We start from the raw sequence: 25,456 nt of genomic DNA, 5'->3' as shown, positions 1-25,456 counted from the left end.
GGGGGGGTGGGGGGGTGGGGGGGCGGGGAGACCACTGCGGGCGGAGGACACTGGGAAAATTTTGCTCCAGCCTGGCCAGTTAGAGCATCAGAGAACATTTCACTGAAGTATAGATGGTGTCTAAGCTATTTCTCAAGTCAGGTACCAGGATGGCTTTCCATGACCAGATGATGAACCCAGACTCAGTCCCCCATAAGGAATAGTTAATTTTTTTTTTTTTTAGGAAGCAAGGCTTATGTTAATGAAGTTTAGATAGTCCTTGTGAAATATTTTAAGAGGATTTCAATTAAAACTTGAAGTCTTTCATAAATTGAAATTCAAATTAAATTATACAGCTAATTGTTTTAATGGAAAGATTTCTTCCTTTGTGAATGAGTGTGAGTGTTTGTGCACACACGCACACATGCATGTGTGAAATAGGGTTTCTCCTATCTGCTCTACAATGATCCTGCCTCAGTTTCCTTAGTGCTGGGATTACAGGATTGTCCTACCTGTAATGCCAAGATCATTAGTAACAGTGTTTTTTTTTTTGTTGTTGTTGTTTTTAAAGAAGCTATGTAGGATGGTGCACACTTTAATCTCAGAGCTGGGAGATGGAGGATCAGGAGGCTGGTGTGAGAGCACTAGCTAGCCAAGCCAGTGGTGAGCTCCAGGTTGGGAGAGACCCTGCCTCAGAAAATGGAGTGGAGAGGGATTGAGTATGGTGTGACCTAGCCAAGCCCCGGCGGACCCTTGCTTACACACTGGTTTCAGGCACTTGTGTATACACTGTACACACACACACACACACACACACACACACACCCCACAAGCATATACTAGAAAACCCAAAGAACTCCAGGTGTACAGCAGCTCACTGGTTTTAGTTGTACATCTGCCCATCTACCTGCAGAAGGTTTGACTGCCTCAGAGAAACCCCACGTGAGCCAGTGGTGCCCGGCTGCTACCTTAGCTCTAAGCGGCCACCAAGCCACTTCCATACATGTTTGTCTACACTATGGTTACTCCTACTCCAACCTACAAGGGGCTTACTCTGTGTCTCTGGCTGATACTGCACTCATGGTGAACCCCCTGCCTCATCTGCCCCAACTAGCTGACAGAGACAGCTCGCCTCGCTTGTTTTTCACTGGCATGTTTTCAGGCTGTGCCGTGTGCGTCTCTGTTCACTCCTGTTCGTCACTGAGCATTGCTCTATCATACAGCAGGTTTGTATTTTGTTTAGCTGTTCATCAGTTGGTGCACATTTGGGCTTCCACTGGCTGTTAGGAATAATATGATATCTGTGTACAATTCTTGTGTGAACATACGTTTTCATTCCTCTTGGGGTTAGAGATGGCAGAGGTGACAGCTCTATGTCTGGTGTTTTGAGGAACTACAGATTGTCCTCCATGGCAGAGGCCAGGGCAAGTCTCCTGCGTGCTCTCACTGTTCTGCTCGTCTCTGTAAGCAGAGTCCTCACTGTTGGTGGGCCTTGCTGCTTCTTAGTGGCTCATGGTTAACACCTTCTCCTGTCTGTTGACTGTTTGTCTTTTTAAAAAAAATATTCAAGTTCTTTGCCTACTTAAAATTGTATCAGTTTTGTTTTCATTGTTGGGTTTTGAGTTATTTATAGGATACAAATCTCATATTAAAGCACGGTTTGCTCCCAGTCTCTGGGACTTCAGCTTCTGCTCTTCATGTTGTCCTTTGAAGCACAAGAGTGATTTTGATGCAGTCCAACTTATTTTTCTTTAGTTGCTTTTAGTTTCACAGCTAAGGAGTCATTGCCAAATCCAAGGTCACAGAGTTTCACAGCAGTTCTCGTTTGTGTCTCCTCTGCCGTCTCCCACTTTTCGCTTTCTCCTTTCCCCCCTTCCTTTTCTTTGTTGCTTAGTTTGCTTTTAGACATGGTCTCCTTATGTCGTTCCAGCTGTCTATGAACCTAGAACTCTCCTGCACCAGCCCTATTTTGTTTTTTGAGACAGGATCTCTATACATAGCCCTAGGTGGTGGGAAACTCGGTGTGTACACCAGGCTAGCCTTCGACTCGAAGAGATCCACCTGCCTATCAAGTGCTGGGATTGAAGGCACACACCACCACTGCTGGCTGACTGTCACATTTCTTAAGTCACAGCACCTGGGAGGCAGAGGCAAAGAGGATCTTTGTGAGTTTGAGGCCAGCTTGGAGTATAGAGTGAGTTCCAGGACAGCCAGAGCTATATAAAGAGACCCTGAAACAACAACTAAAGATTAACAGAAAAAGATATATATTATATATATAAATAAATATGACTGCTTTGCCTGTGTGTTTTGTGTACTGTATGCGTATGTGCAGTGCCCATCGAGGCCAGAAGAGGGTATCGAATCCCCTTGTCTGGAGCTGCAGACAGTTGTGGTGAGCTGTTGCTTGGGTGCTGGGAACTGGAGGTCCTTTGAAGAGTAGTTTGTGCCTTAAACCACCAAGCCATCTCTCCAGCCTCTGGTGCGTAGAACTTTTAATCTGCAAAGCTGAGGCAGCAGTTATGCAAACTCTGTGTGTTTATATGCTCAAGTCACCTGAGAGAGCAGCAAGTGTTCTTGACCACTGAGCCATCTTTCTGGTGCCTGTTTTATCGTGTGTGTGTGTGTGTGTGTGTGTGTGTGTGTGTGTGTGTCTGTCTGTGTGTGTGTTTGTGTCTGTGTGTGTTGGAGGGTTTTTCTTTCTTTTTTTGGGGGGGCAAGACAGGATCTCACTATATAGTTTGGACTGTTCTTGAACTCAGAGACATCTGCCTCTGCCACCCGAGTGCTGGGATCAAAGGCCTGTGTCCCCACATCCTGCTGTCTCTCTCTCTCTCTTTTTAAAGCTGATTTTGATTAATAATTTTCTCGTAGAAACATCATTTGTTTTCTTTATCATGATTTCTGGTTTATTATCATGAGTTAGCTAAAGATTATTTAATCTTTTTTGTCTTTTATTTTAATTTGAGTTGGAGGCCTTAATCAGTTTCTGACCTTTACATGGGTGACTATAGTGAAGTCTTTCTTCCTCTCTTTCTCTCTTTAGTGGTTCAGGGATGGCGATGCTGGGGAAGTACTCTACCTCAGCCTGTGTCCTTAACTAGGAAACCTTTATGTCAGTTTAAAAGTGAATAACTTCTGACAGCTGCCATGCCATGACCAAAGCATTAGCCATGTAATGTCCAAGTCTCATGGCGACTTGCAGTGAGGGGACAGGGGGTAGACTTCCTTGGGCGGGTGCGTGCGTGCATGCGTGTGTGCGTGCGTGCGTGCGTGCGTGCGTGCGACTTGGCTTTCTTCACTGCTGCAGAGTCGCTCTCAGCACTGCTGCTCCCCCGTGATCACCACTTTTTCTTGGATTCTGGTTTTGATATTTTGTTAGAGTCATGATATGTGTGTGTCTATGTAAACAGTGTGTGCATCCATTGCACAGACTGTGCACCTATAACTCACACGAGCTCCTGCTTGGTGGCCATGTGGTTGCCAAGGTGGGTGGTTAGAGTTCCATAAACACTTCTTCCTGAGGGTAATGATTAGAATTGCAGAGCTTTCCTCTTGGATGTCTGGTTTCCTCTAGACATGACTCTTTGCCGACACTAGAGCATGAGGGTTGACAGTCCTTGGCTGCACATTTTGTGGTGGATTGTGTAGAAAACTTACTTGTAGTTCAGGCCCCTTGGTGCCACTCTTACGTACTGGATAATCCCGGTTGATTAGTTTCTTCTCCAATAGCATCTCGATGCCGGCTGGTTGTAATGTGAGTTAAAACTCACATGCTGTGGATTAGAGTCTGGTTCATTTCCACCCCCTTTCCTTATACTTCGAGCTGCGAGCCTGGCCTTTGACTGCTGAGCAGTCTCTCCAGCCCTACACTCCTTTTCTTGACAGTTACTTTTCCTACTGCAGTAGTTCTTGTTGATGGCATGAGACTTTACTTAGAGGACTATATTTACAGTCTTAGACACATTCTCAATAAAATGGACTTTTTAAAATAAAAGTTGGTGTGGAAATTTTCGTGGTTGTTTCTTATTTCCTGAGGAATTTTGCAGTACTGTGTTTGAAAGGAAATCTTCATGTTAAACAGGAGGAGAGCCTGCACAGACCTTGAAATCAGGTCCAGAGTGTGGTGGGGCTGGTAATGACCAAGTTTGGGAAGTATAGCTTATGCTGAATTCTGAAACCATCCATCCAGTTAGCATTGCAGGATTTGCACAGAAGTTTTACCATCTCGTAAAACTTTTACAGCCCAGAAGGAACGCCAGCAATAAACAAATGAATTCATAGCCACTCAACTGGGCTTGGAGCTCGTTCGTTGTCTTGACAGGCATTGGAGATGCTGCCCCACTTACTACAGTGCTGGTGGTCATGGAGCCCATGTCCTGGCCTGGAGAGTGTGTCTACGGACGGGCGCTTCAGCAGTGTGTGTTGCATCCCCAGAACCCGGTTTTGACAGCTGCTTCCCTTCACTGTCTTCCCTGTACACCATGCAGTCTGATCTGACCTTCCCAGACACCTCGTCTGCTTTACCCAGGGCCCTCCCTCCATGTGATGGGAAATTTGAAGTGAAAGGGGTATGCTCCACTCTCTCCAGCCCCTTACCTTCCCTGTGCTAGCCAGGGGTTCACCCAAGAGCCACAGGGCAGCCTTTTGGGAAACTCCCGTCTCATGGAACCACACCGACACGGGCTGTGGAGAAATGTGGCAAGCTGCTCCTTCCTGTCTCCAGTCTGGTCCCTCCTTCCACTGGGGGAGGTTGTAGACTATGTTAAGAGGCTGTGACTGCCTGCTTGGCCAGGGGCCACTGCCAGGATCTCCAGCCTGCTCCAAGGGAGCAGAGAGGATAGAAATGACTGGTACCCTCCTTGCATTTCTCTTCCCCAGAGTACTGGAGGCCCCTCTTGCGGTGTGTCAGTGTCACAGATGGGCTTGTGGTGTGCTTTACACACTGCTCAGGATCTGACTTCTGGCCGAGACCCTCTAGCACTGAAGGCAGCGAGCGAGGACTCCATTTGTTTGAGAGAGGATCTCATTCATGCATCCCAGGCTGGCATGGACTCCTCATCTTCCCGCCTCAGCCACCACGCCCAGCAGGACTTGGCTTTTAAATATGGTCTTGAGCTTTGCAGTTTTAATTGAATTTAGGAACACAAGTTGGTACTTGCCCATCTCTGTGAGCAGTGCTATGTCCAGCTGCCTCAGGTGCATTTCCTTGTTTATAGCTCTTCCAGTTGCTGGATCTTCCAGACACTTGTTTGCCGATGAGTCCAGATGGTAGGGTTGGGCCTGGAGCCACTGCCCACTGAGAGCCCGGAGCGGTCTTCCCGGAGTGTGCTCCTTTATGGATAGTGATTCTCTTTTTCCATGTATGTGCTGACTACTCTTGTATTGCTTCTGAGAACTCTGATCCTTCACACAGTTTTAAACTGTGCTGCAGCATCTTGCCTTTCAGTCAGCCATGAAAGTCTTTTCCCACATTCTAAATAGACACAAATCCCTTATCAGATATATGATTTACAAGTGTGGGTTTTTTTGGCACTTTCTTGTTATTTCCTTCCCTCTTTCCCTTTTCAGTTTGGTGTTTGTCACCCCTCACCTTCCCAGTCCCAGTCCTCCAGCCCTGAGGCGTGTGTGGTCTTGGTATGTTAGTTACCCAGCCTGGACTCTCCAGCTTCAGCGTATCTGAGACTTCAGGTCCACCACCACCTCCTGCCTCAGCTTTCTCCACCTCCTCCTTTTGCTTTTTTGAAACAGAGTCTGTATAGCCCTGGCAGGCCTCAGACTTGAGATCCCTTTCCTCAGATTTTCAAATGTTGGTATTATAAGCGAGTGTCACATTATATATGTATGTGTCATTTTGGATTCATCCTCCAGCACTGGGAAAACTAACTAACATACCATCGTTGGCTCCTGGCTGAACAGTTTAAACACATTTGTATTGTTATAGTTCAGACATACAGGTATTAATTATTTTGTTTGTTTGGGTTTTGTATTTTAGCTTTTTGAGATGGGGGTTTCCCTAAGTAGCCCTGGCTGATCTGGAACTTGATAATGTAGACCAGGCTGGCCTTGAGCCTCTGCCTGCTTCTGTCTCCTGCTGGTCAGGGCGTGTGTTACCATGTCTGGCATGTTGCTAGTTTTGATGAAATCTAATTTGTCTGTTTTTGCTTATGTTCTTGGTCTTATATCTAAAATTGTCACCTAACACAAGGTTATAAAGATTGGTACCAGTGTTCTGTGTATGTCTTAATTTTAACTCTTGGAGGAGGCCTGCACCTCCCTTACTTACTGAGCTCATGGTGAGACAGTGTTTGCCTTGGGGCTTTGTATGGAGTCTGTGGTCTGTGCCTAGCGTCATATTGGATATTCATGTGTGTGTAGGTCACCTTTGTCTCCCACACACCTTGTCTTTAGAGACATGGGCTGTTGCTGACCTTGATGTTTTACCCGCTGACCAGCCCGTCTGCCTGTTCACAAGTCCCAGGCATCCTCCTGCCTCTGTTTCCAAGCTCTCGAATTAGAGGTGTGTACCACCATGCCAGTTTTGGTTGGTGGTGGTGTTTTGTTTTTGAACATGGGTTCTGGGAATCCAAACTTAAGTGTTCAAGGCTTGGGCAGCAAGGAATTTACCAACTAAGCCGTTTCCAGCTCTAGAACATGCTTAGGTGTCTGTCTCTCTCGTACATTCAGCGTTTATTTATGTGTGTGTGTGGAAGAGAGGACAAGTCAGTCTTCAAACTCAGGTCATCAGCCTTGGTGGCTCATGCTTTACCAAACCACTGAGCCATCGTGCTAGTGAGCACCTTTGCTCGCTTCCTGCCTGCCTGCCTGCCTGCCTGCAGCCTGCCTGCCTGCCTGCCTGCAGCCAGCCTGCCTGCCTGCCTTCCTTCCTTCCTTCCTTCCTTCCTTCCTTCCTTCCTTCCTTCCTTCCTTCCTTCCTTCCTTCCNCCTTCCTTCCTTCCTTCCTTCCTTCCTTCCTTCCTTCCTTCCTTCCTTCCTTGACAGTTTGTAGCTCAGCTTGACATTGACATGCTGACTCCCTGCCTCAGCCACTCTAGCACCCTCAGCTGCATGAGCTACCACGCCCAGCCTGTGCCTGGTTTCTTTAGCTTCAACAGTTGCCCTGAGATACTCAAGTCTGTTTCTAGCAATAACCCTGCCCCTGCCCCTAGATGTAATAGTATTTATTACATGGATAGAACAGATTGCCCATTCACCGGACAGTGAATGTTTGGGATATTTTTAGATTTCAGTGATTACAAATAAAGTTGCTGTGAACGTTTTTGATAGACACATCCTTCGTTTCTCTTGGAGTCACCTAGTCCAGAATTCAATTTGTGTTAACCAAAGGGCTTCCTGTGCAGCTGTAGGATGGTGACAACCAGATGTGCTTGGAAGATGGTGAAATAAGGTTCAGCCTTCTGTAACTACCATTTACTGAATGATTGTGTTAAAAAGTAACAAAAGCTCAGGAGCTGATTTCCCAAGGCTTTTAAAATAGAAGCTCTTTAGTGTTACAGGAAACACAGAAGAGGAGCCTTGGGGATTGAAGATAAGTGGTAGTAGATAGAGATACTAACTGTTACCACTGCTTTACAGCTCAGGTACCTCATTCGCTTACATTGTGTCCATCCTGCAGCTTTGCAGTGTGGTTGCCTTGATAGGAAGGTTCAGAATGATCTATGCAGGTGTGTGGGATTCTAGAGAGCATTCATGTGGGTGGAGGGCTCGGAGCTAGGCCAGAGCAGATGCAGCATGGCCACAGAAGGACCAGCTTCTGCATGGGCTTGCATGCTCAAAGTTGCTCACATTTTCCCAGATCACTGAAACTTAGCACCCACATCTGACTTGTAATTGGTTGATGCCAAACACTCAGTGTCTGCTTCCGGTTCCAGTTTAGCAAGTGCATGTTGTCCTAAGCCTGTGACCGCCATCCCTGTAAACCTGTTAGTGAGTCTCAGGGGTTGGAGGCAGAAGATTTCACTTCTCTTCTCTCAGAGATCCTCAGGAGACAGCGGTGAATCAATCAAAATCTCTCTCTCTCTCTCTCTCTCTCTCTCTCCCCCTCTCTGTCTCTCTGTCTCTCTGTCTCTCTCTCTCTCTCTCTCTTTTTTGTCCTCCATTCAGCAGAAAATTCATGACCAGAGGCACTGGGAGGATGAAGCGCAGAAGGTTCCTTCCTCAGTGTTACATCCTTCCTGTCAGCAGGCCCGTCCATTCTGTGTGGGGAGCACCTCTGCGTACTTGGAATGGCTCCTCCCTGACCTGGGAAGGAGGGGGGAATTGGTCTTGGATTTCTCATCCTGCACCAGCACAGTAGTTAAGCTCGTTTCCTGTGTTGCTGCCCTGGAGACAGGCGTCGTCTTAGGCTCTGTCTGCGAGCTGGATCCTGTCCCTTTGATCTGGGGAACCAATCTGTAATGATGCTTTTTGTCTGTAAAGTAATTGCATAGAATTGAAGGGGGAGGGGAATGGGTCAGTCACCACAATTTCAGAAACTCAGTTCACAAATAAGATTGGAATGAGAAAGCTGTGTCTGCTCCAGCCATTTTGTCCTGCTGAGCTATCAACAAACTGCACCCTATCATAAAAGTCCAGAATGACTCCATTCAGCATGCCGTGAAATCTGTGACTGCCGGAATATATATATAAACATATAGTTAGGGTCTGGCCTTTAAAACTGTGTATGTTATACACCTATCCCTATGCTAACCTGGGCAACATCACATATGAAATCCCAAGGGCTTTCCTCAGTAAGTTAATTTTGGACTGGAAGCCTTTATTTCTCAGATTAGATGCACAGCCTGTCCTGGTTAGGAGACACTGTTTCAGTAAAAGGTGATCTGCACGCAGCAAGGTCTCTGGGTGGAGGCCACACAAGACCCCACATTCTTGCCCTTTTAACTTCGCTCTCAGGATGAGTGAAGGGGTAGCTGAGAAGGGGTAGGGGTCCTAGAGACAGATGACAGAAAGTCCTGGAAATTTGGATAGTGGAGAAAGGACAAGAAGCCACGCTGCTTCACTGAGGAAGAAATGGCTTGACGATCCTTCCTCCATGGTTGGATCCTTCTTTTTAAATACTGAAGTAAAAAAATCAGACAAGTAGCTGAATTCAAGACTTTCTTACTGAATTAAATTTTGGAATGAGTTTCTGTCACTGTAACAGAAACAAGACTCTCTCCTGTGTCTTGGCTGTCAAACCAAGCAGGAAGGCAGCTGTGGGGAAAGTCAGAAGGTAACAAAATGTTGTGACAAGGATGTGACCCCACCTAAGCTTTTACCCGTGCTCATCCTGTGAAAGGCCAGACTGCATCGCTGGCCTGTCATCTGACATCACCACCTAGTGCCTGGGACAAGTGGCCCCCAGGGATCCACACATTTAGACCTTGGGTTTGGCCCTGGCCTGGGGCCAGGAAGCTCTGCTATTTCCCGTCTGTGAGCTGTGACCACGGCCGGCCCGGAGTGGTCTTACCTGTCAGGTGGGGATGCTGCTGTGCACATAGCTGGTGGCTGGGGCGGGCAGCAAAGCGTGCTATGCATGGATTCCCATCACACAGAGGCTGTGTGCATTGTCGGTTCCTCTCCATCCTGTTTCCGTCTTACCTGTCTTTCTAAAACAGGGTCAAACAAAATGAGAATTCTGCTTGCTACAGTAAAAAGGACATTTTTAAAAAAGATCTTTGGCCTATTTTTCCCCAGAGTAGCAGGACAGCAGACTTTATTGTGCCTGGTACCTCTTCCTTGGCTTCGGGTTCCTGGGAGGCTCCATTGCCCCGCAGTGAGTCTCAACAATGGTGGCCATCTGGATGACACTGAGGGCAGAGCTGGGGACAGCTTAGTGCAGAAAGTACTTCATTTATGTGCAAGCGTGAAGACTTGAGTTCTCAGAACCCGTGTAAGAGCAGGGTGTGGTGACACAAACCCATAACCCCAGAACTTCTGATGCAGAGACAGGTGGATCCCTGACGCCCTTTGGCCTGCTAGTCTAGACAAAGTGGAGAGCTCTAGGCTCTGTGAAAGACCCATTTAAGAAGTACAGTGGAATACAATCAAAGATGGTGTCGCACACACATACGTGTGCTCAGGTCTATCATGCATCGTAAGCCAACCCTGCTGCTCCTGACTTGATCATTCCACTAATAAAGCTGGCAGCTGTTTGTTTGTTTTTAAATGTTTATTTTCTTATTGTGTGTGTTTGGCTTGGTGTGGCTGTGCTGCAGATGCATAGAGTTCTGGAGGTCAAAGGACACTTGTGTGATTTAATTCTCTCCTTCTACCATGTGTGTTCCAAGGATTAGACTTAGGTCATTAGTCAGCCTTGGCAGCAGGCACGTTCACGCATCAAACCATCTTGCCAACAGTGAGAAAGCCATCGGTTTGTGTTCAGGGGACCCATGTACCTCTGAGCCCCTTTCAGCATGTCTTTTGGTTAGTCGGCAGAGATGACTTCAGGTGTGAACCCCCTGAGAAGAGAGATCTTTCAGGGTAGAGCGTCCTAACTTCTAAGCTCAGTTGCTCCCAGTAGACAGTCTCTGTTACTACGTCTACCTACCTTCTCCAGCAGATGCTGCAGGCTGTAAGAGTTTTGTCAACTTGACACAACTGGAGTCATCTAGGAAGAAGATGAGAAAATGTCAGCATCAGATTAGCCTGTAGGCAAGGCTGTGGGGTTCATCTTGATTAGTGATTGATACGGGATGGTTCAGCCCACTACAGACAGTGCCAACCCTGCTCCTGTGGTCTTGTGTTATACAGGAAAGCAGGTTGAGTGAGTCATGGAGATAAGTCAGTAGGCAGCACCCTCCATGGCCTCTGCTTCAGTCCCTGCCTCCAGGTTCCTGCCTTGGGTTCCTGCTCTGACTTCCCTGGGTGATGAACTGTGACCTTCTCGGGGTGGTTTTGGTCATGATGTTTATCACAGCAATAGAAATCATACCAGGGGTGCCAAGGAACCCACTTTGACAACCTCTGTACGTACAGAGCGGATACTTCCAGAACATGCTAATCTCTCCGCATTCCAGCATTCTCCGCCCTCTTCAGCCACTTGCTGACAGGCACTTCTTACCTTTCGGGGGTGAGGTTTGGTTTGTTGCTTTTGTTTTGCGTTCATTCTGTGTGTCTGTCCCATGTGTGCATGCATGCATGTGTGTTTAAGAAGGGCACATGTGGAGGTCAGCGGACAACTTGTGGGAGTCGGGTTTTTTCCCTTCCATGTGTTTCAGGGATTGAACCTTAGGTCAGTCAGGTTTGGCAGCAAACACCTTTACCTACTTGTTTGCCTTTTGAGACGGTCCCTTGGCCGAGTTCAGGCTGGCCTGGAACTCACTGTGTGACCCAGACTGGCTTTGAAGCTCTTGCGTCAGCTCCCAGGTTTTGAGCTTACAGGAGTGTGCCTCCACGCCTGTCTTAGCCCTCATTCTTTAATTCTGATTTCCTGTCTCTTAAGTCTAGGATGTACATAAATAGGATGCATCCAAGAGCTTGTGGAAGAGTTGACCTGGAAACGGGTCAACTGTGCTGCAGTGAGTGCAGTGGCCATAGTTTCTCACTCAGTCACCTGCTGTACACTCGGTCACTTTTCACTTTAATTATTTGGGGAGAGAGGCACTACTGGGGACAGAACCCAGGGCTTTGTGCAACTGGGCAAGGCTCTGGACTGTGCCAGCCCTGGAATTTTTAAAATGAAATTTTTTGTTCACAGCAGCAGGGGAGCTGGCTTTATTGCAGGGTTACTCGTGACAGCAGAGGGTCTTCTCTTTGCTGAAGGACTCCCACAGGACAGCGCTGCATGTGGCTGGGATCGCAGCCCCTTGGAGTATTCAGGTGCACCATCCTCGGGCAGGAGGTCAGAACACTGAGGTGATGTGCAGCAGTGTGGTGGTGCAGGCTTGTTTCCATGGTAACAGAGCAGCTTCTACCACATGGAAAAGAATGGAGAAAGGCACCTGACAAAGAGGGCGTGTCCGGGAGTGAAGGGTAGGTGTGACCTGCTTCATCCGGGCATAGGCGGCTCCTCTGTGACAGTACACTGCTGGAATGAAGGCTGGTGTTGACTCAGCACAGCCTTCCCACCCTGGTGGACTTTCACTGCCCAAGCTTGTAGCTGGCTTGGCTTCTGACTCACTGTTAAAAAGCTTCCTCCTCACTCTGCAGCTGCGCTGAGCATAGTTCAGACATACCGTTTGCTGACCCACCGGGAGTGCCTCGGGTCCACAGGTCACCAGCAGTTTCACTTAGGGACTTGTTGGAAGAGTCAAGTCCGTTTTCCCCGGGTCCTGGTTCATGGTGGGGGTCTGCAACTGCCTGCCTGTGACATAGATTGCTGTCACTTCACAAATACCTAGTTACCTGTACAAGTGAGGGTGGCTCTGTAATTTGAGCACATATTTCAGAACCCTTAGTGTGAGTGTTAACCTTTGTGCCATCATTAGGAGCCACCGTGTGTCAGGCAGCCACTCTGTCTCCTGAAGGGTGAGGAGAAGCACAGAGCCTTCCTTCAGGTGCAGTTGACTTGTGTCTTGTATGTTCCATTTCCCAGGTACATCAGTGGCCTTCAGGGTCCCTGTTTCTCTGTACAGCCTTCAGTTTACACTAGACCTCAAAGACCATTTCAGTTGCACACATGATGCTGCTGAAATGGAGCGACAGGGACCGAAGAGTTGAGAGACTTAGGCCTAAGCTGGGTGTGGTGGCGCACGCCTTTAGTACCAGCACTCTAGAGGCAGAGGCAGGTGGATCTCTAAGTTGGCGGCCAGCCTGGTCTACAGATCAAGTTCCAGGACAGCCAGGGCTACACAGAGAAAATCCATCTTGGGGGAGAAAGGAAGACTTGAGTCCAGAGGCTGAGTCCGGGTTGATAGCTGATGGCTGGCATTGTGAGCTGCTGGGTGGGAAAGGGAAGCCTAAATGCCTGCCATCTGCTGGCAGCTGTCTCGGCCCTCCTTCTTCTGACTCTTTCCCTGCTAGCCCCTCTGGTCAGCCATTCTAGTCTTACTTCTCCTCGTGGCAAAGGAGCGGAGGTTTGAGGCCTTAGTTTCTCACTGGTCAGAGAGCTTCCCTTCACCATTAGTTCTTCCTGGCAGAGCTGTCCTTTAAAGGAACACTGGGCTTCAGTTTTTCTTACAATTTGGATCTCTATCAATAGTTCTTCTCTGTGTTTCTGTGTGTGTGGGGTGTGTGTGGCATGTTCTCAAGGGAGTGTGGATACCCTGTGTGAACACGTATGTGAACCTGTGTGTGAACACGTGTGTGAACACGTGAAGGCTGGAGGAGGCACCAGGTGTCTTCACTGCTCTTTGCCTCTGCCTTTCTGCCCTGAGACAGGGTCCCTCATTGAACTGGAAGCTTGCCTCTTTGGCTTGGTTGGCTGGCGGTTGAGCTCCTGGAATCCACCTGTCTGTTGCCTCAGCTGGGGCCCAGCAAGCAGTCTTGTCTTACTGCTGAGCATCTTCTTAGCCATAGTAGTTATGTTGATTGATGATCCATTGCCTTTGGTGACAGGAGAATTCAGGGGCAATAAAGCTCTACAGCTTAGTGGAGCACTTGCATGGAGCACTTGCATGAGCCTGACCTCCAGCTCTGCAGAACCAGAAGTTCAGTGGGGTCTGGAGGAATGGGAATGGTGGTGTGAGCCTTTCTTAGGGAGAAGGTAAATCTCTTTGATGTCATGGTGACCATCAGTCCTCATAGGTTTGTGGCTGTGCTGGGCAGAAAGTGGGTAACCATAGGAGGTAGTCACGTCCGCTTTGTGAAAGGAGGACTTAAGCGTTTGGTCCTGTTCCAGGGCTCCCAGAGTTGAAGGCTGAGAGTGTGAGAACTGGTAGAACCCTCATTGGTTGTACTCCAGGTTAATGGTGTGAGTGCCCACCTGGTCCGTAGCACTTCCGGGTTTCCTGTGGGTGTTTGTTGACCCAGTGGCATGGAGTGTCTAGATATAGATACTGATGGAGTGTGGAAGAGTTCTGTTCTGTGTCCTTTTCAGTCTCTGGTTGTGTAACTCATCTTTTGTCTCTGCTTCCCCGTGCCTGGCTGCAGTTCTGCTCTTCTTGAAACTTAGAATTGTTGCTTGTGGTGTTCCTGCTCCATGTATTAGAATTGTTGCATGTGGTGTTCCTGCTCCATGTATGATCTGTGTCACTGTGAGAGTCAGCGTTGTGTCCCCAGTTACAGCTGACATACCTTCCTCCAGCTGACTGACCATACGGTCTGCCTTTTATGAGTGTTGTATGGAGCTGGAAAGATGGCCCAGAGGTTAGGAACCCTGGCTGCTCTTCAGAGACCAGGGTTCCTCTGTAAGTTCAGTTCTGGGGACCTAACACTGTCTTCTGGACTCTCTGGGACTACACATATGTGCTACACAGACACATGCAGGCCAAACATCCACACATATAAATACTTTTTTTGGAGACAGTTTCTCTATTTAGCCCTGGCTGTTCTGGAATTTGCTATGTAGACCAAGCTGGCCTTGAACTCAAGAGATCCTCCTGCCACTGGGACTAAAGGTGTGTGCATCATGCCAGAATTAAAAAAGAAATTTTGAGATGTTAATATAAATAATACTTGAAAGATTACTAGTCTTTATTTTATTTTTGATATTAATTGATCGGTTGAGGAAGGTCTCACTAATGTACCCCAGGCGGAGGCCTCACTTCACCACGCCTGGCCCAGATGGTTTTTTGAGCACTCTGTTTTGCTTCCTAGCCAGCGTGTTTAAGAGTATGTGACAGTGCTGACGGTTTTAGCTGAGTGAAATACAGGACAGGGGAAAATAACTTTCTAAAAATGATTTATGTATAAGCATATGTGTTTTGCCTGCATGTAAATATGCGTTCTGCTTGGATATTTGGTATCTGCAGATGCCAGAAGAGGGTATGGGATCCCCTGGAGTTATTGATGGTTGTAAGGGTTATAAGGTCCTGGGAATCTCTACAGGAACAAATGGTCTTACCTGCTGAGCTGTATTCTAGCCCCGATGATGATGATGATGATGATGATGATGATGATGATGATGATGATGATGATGATGATGTTGATAGCCCCGATGATGATGATGATGACGACGATGACGATGTTCTCCTCCTCCTCCTCCTCCTCCTCTTCCTCCTTCTGCTTTAAACATGCAAGACAGCAGTAGGATACTACAAGAAAAAAGAGCCACCGTGTCCTTTATACTCTCACGCCCGCAGCATTAACTGGTTTTGTGGTTTGTTTCATTTTGTGGTTCTGGGGGCATCACGGCCTGATGTCACTGGGCCTCCTATGTCAGGGTCATCTCCCTGCCCAGGTTAGCAGTGCGCTCTGGTTCCAAGGTGTCCAGGCACATCCTGCCCCTCCCCTCCCCAGGACTGAGTTGTCCTGATTTTCTCTTGGGGCATTAATGTTGGTGTCCATCTGGTGAGTGTGGCTCTCCTCGATTTCCTGAGTTATCTATTTAGCTACATTAGAAAAGGTAGATGTCGCACACAGAGATAGAACACAGAGACCCCAATGGAGGAGCTAGAGAAATTACCCAAGGAACTGAAGGGGTCTGCAACCCTATAGGTGGAACAACAATATGAACTAATCAGTACCCCCAGAGCTCGTGTCTCTAGCTGCATATATAGCAGATGGCCTAGTCAGTCATTGTTGGGAAGAGAGGCCCCTTGGTCTTTCACACTTTATATGCCCCATACAGGGGAAAGCCAGGGCCAAGAAGTGGGAGTGGGTGGGCTGGGGAGCAGGGTGGGGGAGGGTATAGGGGACATTCGGGATAGCATTTGAAATGTAAATGAAGAAAATATCTAATAAAACAATTAAAAAAAAAAAAGAAAAGGTAGATGTCTTTGTAATGGTTTTACACTGAAAGAAGTTAAACAACAGGAAAAGCTGCTTTCCCGAGGTATTTGAGAGTTCTCACATGATGTTCCCTGAGTACTCTGTAAACACAAGTATTCCATGAAACCACAACGCAACCGAAGTATCAGCAGCATAACCTTAATACGCCACTGCCTGCTCTCCTTCGCTCGCAGGTTAGGGCTCTGGCACTCCGTGTTTCCAGGCTGAAGAACTTCCTGATGTTGGTATGAGCTCCCTGTGACCATGGTGGTTCGTTTCCTTGGGCCGTCCTTGGAGCTTCTCTTCACACCACAGGCTGCTCAGGCTCTGGACTTGCCTGAGGAGACCTGGTTCCTTTAGTGGAGGATATTTAGAAACTAAAACCTGGTATTAGGTCTTCATTTTAGGGTTTCGTATTTTAAGGCCTCTCGGTTTTCAGAGCTTGGCTATATATATATATGTCTTTGTACACCCACTTAAGTGTCTGTCTGTCGGTCTGTCTCTTGGTGTGTACGTTGGAGACAGGTTCTCACCGTCTTATGACCCCTCTGTGGATTCCCAGCATATGCGCGCGCGCATGCGCGCGCGCACACCCCCCCCCCCATATCTTTTCCACCACCATTGCTCTAGGTCTTTGTATTTACTGGCCCCCTGCTGTCTGCAGCAGATCTCCCTCCCCACCCTTAGCTCTTCCCTAGGACAGAGCTCTGCCCTGAGGTCACTCACACATTGTGTGAATTTACCCCCTTGTTCTTTGGCCTAAAGAGAGAAACACCCACAGGCCTTCTTTCTAGGCCCCTCTGTGCCTTACTTTTATTTACATCGATGTCCTGGTCTTTTAGGTTCTTTACCAGGTCAAGCCCCACCTCCCATAGTTTGTTTGTTTCTATAGTTGTCCAGTTTTCCAGGTGACCCTGACAACTTCATGTCAACCTTTTGTGGGACACGTGGACAAGACTGTTGAAATACACAACAACACATTTAGGCAAAGAGTAGCAGGAAGCTTAGCAGGGAGGTTGAGCAGCCTCAGGACAGTCTGTGTGGAGGGGTGAGGAGGAGGCCGCCTGGGTGCAGGCTCCAGTGGGTCCGACAGCTGAGCCCGGGAAAGAGCTCTCTGTCCTAGGAAGAGGAGATCTGTTCCTAGTCCCTGACATAACTTCTAAGATAGGCTAGCTGCCAGGATGCCACAGTGAGTCCTTGTGACTGGAATGTGACAGAAGCAGGAGCTTGTCTGGGACCCTCACAGGGGAGTAGGAGAACTAAACAGGGTTAGGCAAATCCTTTTCTGCTTAAACACGTGCGCTGTTGTTACAACCAAGCATTAAAATCTGCATTTCACACCTGTTAAGGGATGAAGGGTGGTGGCATAAAGGATAAATGTTTTTCAAAAGCCTTTAACACAAAATAGGATTAAGCTAGATCTTCAAAGGATTCATTGGTTTTCTGAACCTTACTAAAATGACAGGAGAAAGAAAGAACCAGTTAAAGTTTAATTAAGATAATTTCCTACCCTGTCTCAAAACCAAAATAAATACATAAATAAAAGATATTTATCTTTAAACTAATTTCTATAAATAATGTAGTTCATTAAGAAAAACACAGTGTAGAAGAATCACATTTACAGCTTTATATCTTGTCAGAGGAGGAGCACAGCAGTTACATACCCTGTGGGAAGAGCAGCATGCAGCAGTAGGAGCATGGCAGTGGGAAGAGCAGCATGCAGCAGTGGGAGCACTCAGTGGGAAGAGCAGCATGCAGCAGTGGGAGCATGGCAGTGGGAAGAGCAGCATGCAGCAGTGGGAGCATGGCAGTGGGAAGAGCAGCATGCAGCAGTGGGAGCACTCATTGGGAAGAGCAGCATGCAGCAGTGGGAGCATGGCAGTGGGAAGAGCAGCGTGTGGCAGTGGGAGCACAGCAGTGGGAAGAGCAGCGTGCAGCAGCGGAAGCATGGCAGTGGGAAGAGCAGCATGTAGCAGTGGGAGCACTCAGTGGGAAGAGCAGTGTGCAGCAGTGTGGGAGCACAGCAGTTACATACCCAGTGGGAAGAGCAGCATGCAGCAGTGTGGGAGCACGGCAGTGGGAAGAGCAGTGTGCAACAGTGTGGGAAGAACAGTGTGCAACAGTGTGGGAGCATGGCAGTGGGAAGAGCATTGTGCAACAGTGTGGGAGAACAGCAGTGGGAAGAGCAGTGCAGCAGTGTGGGAGCACAACAGTGGGAGAAGCAGTGTGGAAGCATGGCAGTGGGAAGAGCAGGGAGCACTGCAGTGGGAAGAGCAGTGTGCAACAGTGTGGGAGCACAGCAGTGGGAAGAGCAGTGCAGCAGTGTGGGAGGCACAGCAGTAGGAAGAGCAGTGTGCAGCAGTGTGGGAGCACAGCAATGGGAAGAGCAGTGTGGGAGCACGGCAGTGGGAAGAGTAGTGTGGGAACACAGCAGTGGGGAGAGCAGGGAGCACGGCAGTGGGAAGAGCAGTGTGGGCACGTGGCAGTGGCTCATTATCCAGCTCACAACAGGCATGGTTCAGCCTCCCATGTAGCATCTCAGAGCTGTGGTACTGAGAGTGTAGTCTGGGTTGGGTTTGCTTGGGAAGGCATCTTACGAACTATAAAAACATTTCTGTGTTCTTTGAAAAGTCCAGGAATTTCATCCTCGAAATTAAAGTAATAAAAAGTGTATATGAAAAAGATCATTATAAATTCTCTATGAAAATAATTTCTTAAAATTAATATATTCAAGAAACTCAACTCATGAATCTATTAAACTGATCATTGAGTGATACAGAAAGCTAAAAATCACAGGTAAAATAAAAATGGCACAGAAGTTTGTAAGTAGTTAATGATGGCCAGGAGGAGCAAGAGCTGAGGTGGAACGTGGACAAGTTCAGCCACACATGAGGCTTTTATAAGTGGAATTTTCTTTGCTTCCCAAATGCTTGAGTGTGCCTGCACCGTGTCTGTCATGGCCCTCGAGCCTGTGCGCCCGTGCGCCTGGTTCTGTGGGGTCCAGAAAGCCCTGCTGTCTGCTGTGCTCATGGGGGAGGGGCGTGTCTGCTCTGGAGTTATTGGGCATGCCTCCCTTCCCAAACACTTTTCTTCTGGTTTATATAGAAGGTCAGAGTCCTTGTTTTTCTTCACAGTAGAGTAAGGTACTGTTCGGCTCCCCCCAGTTTCTAGCGGCTGTCTACAAACCTTGCTTCCCTTGGGGCTTTAAGAGTGGTTATTTTTGGTGATAGTTGAGAGGAGCAAACATGAACTGTAGCTGACCCTTAGGTTCTAACCCAGGGGCTTACTTGTTGGGCCGGCCTTAAATTCCAGGCTTTGTGCATTCCGTTTTCTGAGCGCTGTGCTGCTGGGTGGGTGTTCATGATGATGGGCCAGAGTCCACAGCTCACCCTCTGGTAGAAGCCAGGAGCTTTCTATAGCTCCAGTATTGTTGTTAACAGTGAACAATAGTGACTGAACCTCAATCATACTGAGCAACAAGAAAAGTAAGCTCAACATGCAGTCTTTAAAATACTAGATTATACTTTTCGACAGTTTGTTTTAGATACCAATATAAGATGTAAGAAGTAATACATTTACTCAGTTTTGCCCAACGACCTAACACTCTAGAAACCTTTAGTAGCCAGGTGTGGTGGCACACACCTTTAATCCCAGCACTCTGAAGGCAGAGACAAGCGGATCTGTGAGTTTGAGGCCAGTCTGGTCTACAGAGGGTGTTCCAGGACAGCCTGGGCTACAGTGAAAGAAAAGAAACCTCTAGTAATTAAGACCAATGGAAATTAGCATAAAATGGGTTTGGGCTTGAGGTAAGAGCAGGCGGGTATACAAGATGCAACCAACACACTTGCCAGGTAGGCCAGACCATGGCAGGAAAGGAGGGGCAGTGGTCAGGAGCCAGACCGCATTGTGCTTGTCCCTGTCCCCTGCTCTCCTGGGAGAAAGGAGAACCTCTGTGGGAATTATTGTCGTATACTGGTAGATGTAGGGGGTGGGGGGTGCTCAAAGTCACAGAGCTCTGCCTGTCACAGCTGCACGAAGTCTGAAAGACCAAGGTATGGCCTGTTTCCTTGAAGGTTCAGAGAGGAACCTGTTTGCCTGTTCCAGCTCCTAGTGGCTACCAGCATTCCTTGGTATGAACTGGTTCGGGGCTGCTTCCCTCTCTCCTCTATCTTCATGTGACTTTCTCTCCCTCCTGACTCTGTCCAAATTTTATTCCTATAAGAATATCAAATCTTGGGCTGGAGAGATGGCTCACTGGTTAAGAACATGTAGTGTTCCTGCAGAGGACCAGGTTCAACTCCCAGCACCCACATCAGGCAGCTTACAACTGCTTCTAACTCAAGCTCCAAGGGATGCCCCTAACCTCAGACACATGCACACACACATATACATATGTGTATATGTAAGTAAATAGTAAAAGTATTTCTAAAAAAACACAATCTTGTTGGCTTTAGGGCCCACCCAGTTATAGTGTGTGACCTCATGTTAACTGGGTTACATCTGTGAAGACATTGTTTCCTAATAAGTCACATTTGAAGGAACACTTCATCCCAGTACTACATACCCCTTCCAAAGCCCAGCAATATGCTGGTTGCTGCCATCTCAGGGGACCAGCCTTGGATCTGACCAGGAAAGTAGAGGGCTTACCAGATTTTTGCAGCAACTATATTTGTTACAGTAGATACTGAATCATTACTGTTGACAACCATCCATATTCCGAGAAAGCTGATAGTGTGGTACTGCCATCAGGTAGCATTAGGAGAGTGTCGCGTGCTGGACTAAACTGTGTGAGGAGAGTGTCGCGTGCTGGACTAAACTGTGTGAGGAGAGTGTCGTGTGCTGGACTAATCTGTGTCTCTCCTTACAGCTAAGCCTTTCACCCAGCTCGTGAAGGACATGCAGCTTCATCGAGAAGACTTCGAGATCATCAAAGTGATCGGAAGAGGAGCTTTTGGTGAGGTAAGAGAGACTCCCTCTACCTGGCCCAGGCAATACCGGCTCCTTACATCTTGGGCCTGCCGCTGGTATCCTCTGAAGAGCTCTGGGTGGGTAAACAGGGCCAGCATGATGTATTGATTAACTTTGTTATCATGTTCTATGGTCAATTTTATGCTCATAAAATTCCTTCCTTCGGCCCCCAATAGAGGAGCTAGAGAAAGTACCCAAGCAGCTGAAGGGGTCTGCAGTCCTATAAGTGGAACAACAATATGAACTAACCAGCACCCCCAGAGCTCGTGTCTCTAGCTGCATATATAACAGAAGATGGTCTAGTCAGCCATCATTGGGAAGAGAGGCCCCTTGGTCTTTCAAACTTTATATACCCCAGTACAGGGGCACACCAGGGCCAAGAAGGGGGAGTGGGTAGGTAGGGGAGCAGGGGGGGGGGTATAGGGGACTTTGGGGATATCATTTAAAATGTAAATGAGGTAAATACCTAATAAAAATTGGAAAAAAAAATCAACATTTACATTCCCAGATAAGGGAAATTGCTAAAAAAAAAAATAAAATTCCTTCCTTCATAAAATTCCATCGGTTTTGGGAAGATAACTCCGTGTGTGTGTGTGTGTGTGTGTGTGTGTGTGTGTGTGTGTGTGTGTGTGCGCGTGCATAATGTGTCTAATACATATTTGTACCTGGGGGGGTCCTGTTAGAGGCCAAAGGTTGACATGAGATGTCTTCTGTCACTCCACCTCAGGCTTTGAGAGACAGTCTCACTGAACCTGAGTTCAGCTGGGCTAGTTTGATCCGCCCCTACCTCCCTGTGCTGGGTTAAGGTGGTACAGCATCCTGTGCTGAGGCTACAGGGGTACAGCATCCTGTGCTGGGGTCACGGGTATAGCATCCTATGCCGGGGTTACAGGGGTACAGCATGGCATTCTGGGTTTGATCCACCCCTGCCTCCCTGTGCTGGGGTTACAGGGGTACAGCACCCTGTGCTGAGGTCAGAGGGGTACAGCATGACATTCTGCTTTGTTCTTGGACCCTGGGGATTGAGCTCAGGTCCTGCAGGCGGAGCCAACGCCCAGACTTCACTTGGTACCCAGGGTATGGAGCTCGTTCTTATATAGATGGCAGGCTGATTGCTGTAGAAATGACTGCATCAGAAACTAAAGGGATTTACCAGAAGGGAAAACTCCAAGCTTAGATATTTGTGTTCTCTGTCATGGTTTTAATAAACTTCCATGGAGCTTGACTCAGTGTTAATAGTATTATTGATTTAAGAACCAAAGATGCTGGGAATCAGTTTATCAATCCTTTTTGGGTATATTGTTTAATCAGCTGGGCAAACCTGGGACAGACAGGACAGGTATCACCTCTTGGTGGCTCTGTGCTTGTCCACGCTGAGAATCAAGTTGGTCTTGGTTCTGGGTTGGAGTCTTTTGACTTCAGACTTTTTTCATAACTGCTTGGGAAACATCCTCTTGTCAAAGCTCCTTCATTATACTCCCACTTCCTTAGGATTTTGAGACATGATCTCTCTTTATGCTTCTGGCTGTTCCTGGAACTCACTATGGAGACCAGGCTGGCCTCAAACTCACAGTTTGCCTCTGAGAGCTGGGATTAAAGTCATGCACCACTGCTCCTTCCTGGGCTTTAGTTCTCTCTTATTAATAAGAGTTCAGTTTACTCATGATTAACCAGCATTTCTTTCATTAGGAAAGAGTTTTTAAATTTTTGTTATTTTGAAGATTAAGAATTTAGAATGGAAAGTGGGGTTTCTGGGAAGATATTGGAGCAGAAACCATTAGACATCTGCTTCCTCTCCTTGCTAGAAGTTATTTGTGCAGAATCTGTCTAACGAAATCTATTTGGAACTCAAGTCTGTTTTTTAGCTGTGACCTCTCAAGGCAGCTTGATGGTCAAATGTGGTAGATTTTGGTCAGTTTATTAGCAGATACCTATGTCTCAAAAATGACCCTTTGAAATACTTGAATTGAAGTTTGGGCTGGAAAGTTTTTGGTAGGCTAGATGAGAAAATTATTCCTTGTTTATTTTTAAGTTGTTTTAATTTATCCCATAGACAAAGATTTTTTTTACCCTAAATTTTACTTGAATGCTTCACTTCTATGTGTTCTTAACAGATGTTTCTCTGTGACACACACACTCTTCCATGCATTTTATCAGCTGCTTGTTGGTTGTCCGGATGTGTATCTTGGGAGGAGTGACTCCAGTGTTGAGGGTCTTGTTCTCAGCATCCAGGTTCTTGGGCTTCCCCTCAGAGTGAGGGTCGGTGATTGTCTGAAGTCAGCTCTGCAGTCCTCTGCTGCAGTGAATTGGCAGCACCTCAGGAGGCTGTGGCTGGCTCTCAGGAGGGAAGAGCCGCTCTGGTACAGCAGTGGGCTTGCTCCCAGAGCTGCTGACCTGCACAGAAACTGTTTCCTGTTTACTCAGGTTGCAGCAGGCTTGGCTGTTGCTTTGTAAGCCACAGATAAACAGCATGGAGGCCATTAAGAGCAGCCACCTGTGCTGATATGCATGAAGGGAGCATTGTGTAGGGCATCCATCCTGGACTCGGAATGCCTGTGGCTGTGTCAGGGGACGAACACCATGGAAGACATCATTCAAGGAAGACATTGAATTTTGGTTGTCATTTTTTTTTTTAGTGTAAATTGTTCCTGTGACACACTTTTATTTTAAGATTTATTTATTTTATGTATATGAGTACACTGTAGCTGTATAGATGGTTGTGAGCCTTATGGTTGTTGTAAATTAATTTTTTTTTTAGACTTCTGCTTGCTCCAGTCAACCCAGCTCACTCCAGCCCAAAGATTTGTTATTATTCATAAGTACACTGTAGTTGTCTTCAGACACCCCAGAAGAGGGCGTCAGATCTCATTACCGGAGGTTGTGAGCCACTATGTGGTTGCTAGGATTTGAACTCAGGACCTTCAGAAGAACAGTCAGTACTCTTACCCACTGAACCATCTCATCAGCCCTTCTGGTTGTCATTTTAATGTAAGCTTTAAAAGCTTGTGCTGGCATGCGATTCCACTGCTCCTGGGCTGCCGTTTAGTCCCTTCCTCCCTAAAAATTCAACAGCTGTGGACAATGGCTGTCTAGCATCCTTCCCAGTAAGGATTGTGAGGACACATGGCACATCTTAGGGCGTGTCAGGTCTCAGGGTCCCTCGGTGGTGGCATTGTGAGGTGTGTGTTGCTTAGGAGAGCAGGTTTTCTGTCTCACAGCTTAGTGTTCTGTGGGCCTTAGTGCAGAGACACTTGGCCTCCCTCCAATGGCAGCACACATTGTCCTGAAGGAGCTGTATGTGAGTGGGAAGTGACGCACATGGTGCTACTGGTCACGATGGAGGTCACTCAGGGTGACAGAGACACCCTGAAAGAGGCGGTATTACAGTCGGGCCTGAGGGTGCTTCTAAGCCTCTTTTGCTATACTCTAGACCTGCACAGCCACTACCTCTGTGAAGCAAAGATTCACTTGAGTAGCTGGTACCTGTAGACGCCGGCAGGGAAGGTGGACAGAGGCCAGAGGGAGAGGGTGAGGCATGTGGAGATTGCCCCAAGTACAGGGAGAAGCTAAAAGCCAACATAAAAGGGCCGTGTTTGTTTTTACTGAAAATCCTCTGGTGTTGCTCAAGTGGAAGACAGGAAACCCCAGTGCCCATTGCTTAGTCCTGAAGTGTCTTTTTACCTGAGCCAGGTGGACGCATCCAAGCTACAGTGTGGTTAAAGCCAAGTTGTCTTGTTTAAAGGGCATCTCTTTCTTTATACAGAAGACGTCCCCCACCCCACCCCCCACCGCCTCTCTCTCTCTCTCTCTCTCTCTCTCTCTCTCTCTCTCTCTCTCTCTCTCTCTCTCCTCCCTTTCTCTCAGAGTTCTCAGCCAGTTAAGATGAACTTTTAGATGTGCAAGGCTTTTGAACCATTAACTATTTTTTTTAAATTCTAATTTACATTCTAGGTTGCTGTTGTCAAAATGAAGAACACTGAACGAATTTATGCAATGAAAATTCTCAACAAATGGGAGATGCTAAAGAGAGCAGAGGTATGTGTGGAGTGTACAGTAAGTAAAGATGGTGTGTGTGCATGTGCACATGTGCGTGTGTGTGAGTGTGGTATATGTGTGTGTATGTGTGTGTGTGTGTGCGTGCGTGTGTGTGTATGTGCTTGCACAAGTACCTGCGAAGCTTCTTACAGTCCTCTTGCACATGCAAAGGGAAACATTTGTTGAGAGCCCATGTAGTGCAGAGAGTTCTGGCGATTTGAGACACTTTTCCTTGATTCCTAATCCCCACTCCCAGCCTCTGGTCTCAGCCCCACGTTGATCCCTCTCAGTCCAGTTGTTTTCTCGCTGGCCATCCGTCAGTCTGTCTGTCCGTCATGCTCACTCCCCTCACTCTGCCAGGGCCCCTCCCTGGACTACAGCATATGGCCAGGCTCTGCCCTCTTGAATGGGTTGCCTCTGGGCGCCTCCCTTTGGGAGACCCTTCTGTAGTTCCTACCCACTCCCCTGCTGCTCATTCTGTCCTTGTCACTGTAAGCTGTTGTCATAGTATGTGTTGCTGACTTCTTGCATGCTTTGCCATTGGTAGCTGCTACCTTGGGCAGGTAACAGTACACAAGACCCTTAGGCCGTGTGTGTGTGTGTGTGTGTGTGTGTGTGTGTGTGTGTGTGTGTGTGTGTGTTTTGGGAAGAAAAGTTCTTGCTG

General features: G+C 47.6%; 1 protein-coding gene across 2 annotated transcripts in view; it reads left to right on the top strand.

The window, feature by feature from the left end:
- Positions 1-25,456, top strand: part of Cdc42bpb (CDC42 binding protein kinase beta) — an 86,972-nt gene that overhangs the window by 11,650 nt on the left and 49,866 nt on the right. For both annotated transcript variants that reach the window (XM_029541171.1, XM_021201389.2), the window contains exons 2-3: positions 20,657-20,748; positions 24,709-24,792. In XM_029541171.1, coding sequence (XP_029397031.1) covers positions 20,657-20,748; positions 24,709-24,792 — 176 coding nt within the window. The remainder of the gene's footprint in view (positions 1-20,656; positions 20,749-24,708; positions 24,793-25,456) is intronic.

This window comes from Mus pahari, chromosome 7 (assembly GCF_900095145.1).
Source record: "Mus pahari chromosome 7, PAHARI_EIJ_v1.1, whole genome shotgun sequence".
Taxonomy (NCBI): Eukaryota; Metazoa; Chordata; class Mammalia; order Rodentia; family Muridae; genus Mus; species Mus pahari.
The sequence above is the reverse complement of the archived record's forward strand: the minus strand, read 5'-3'. Positions and strand labels throughout refer to the sequence as shown.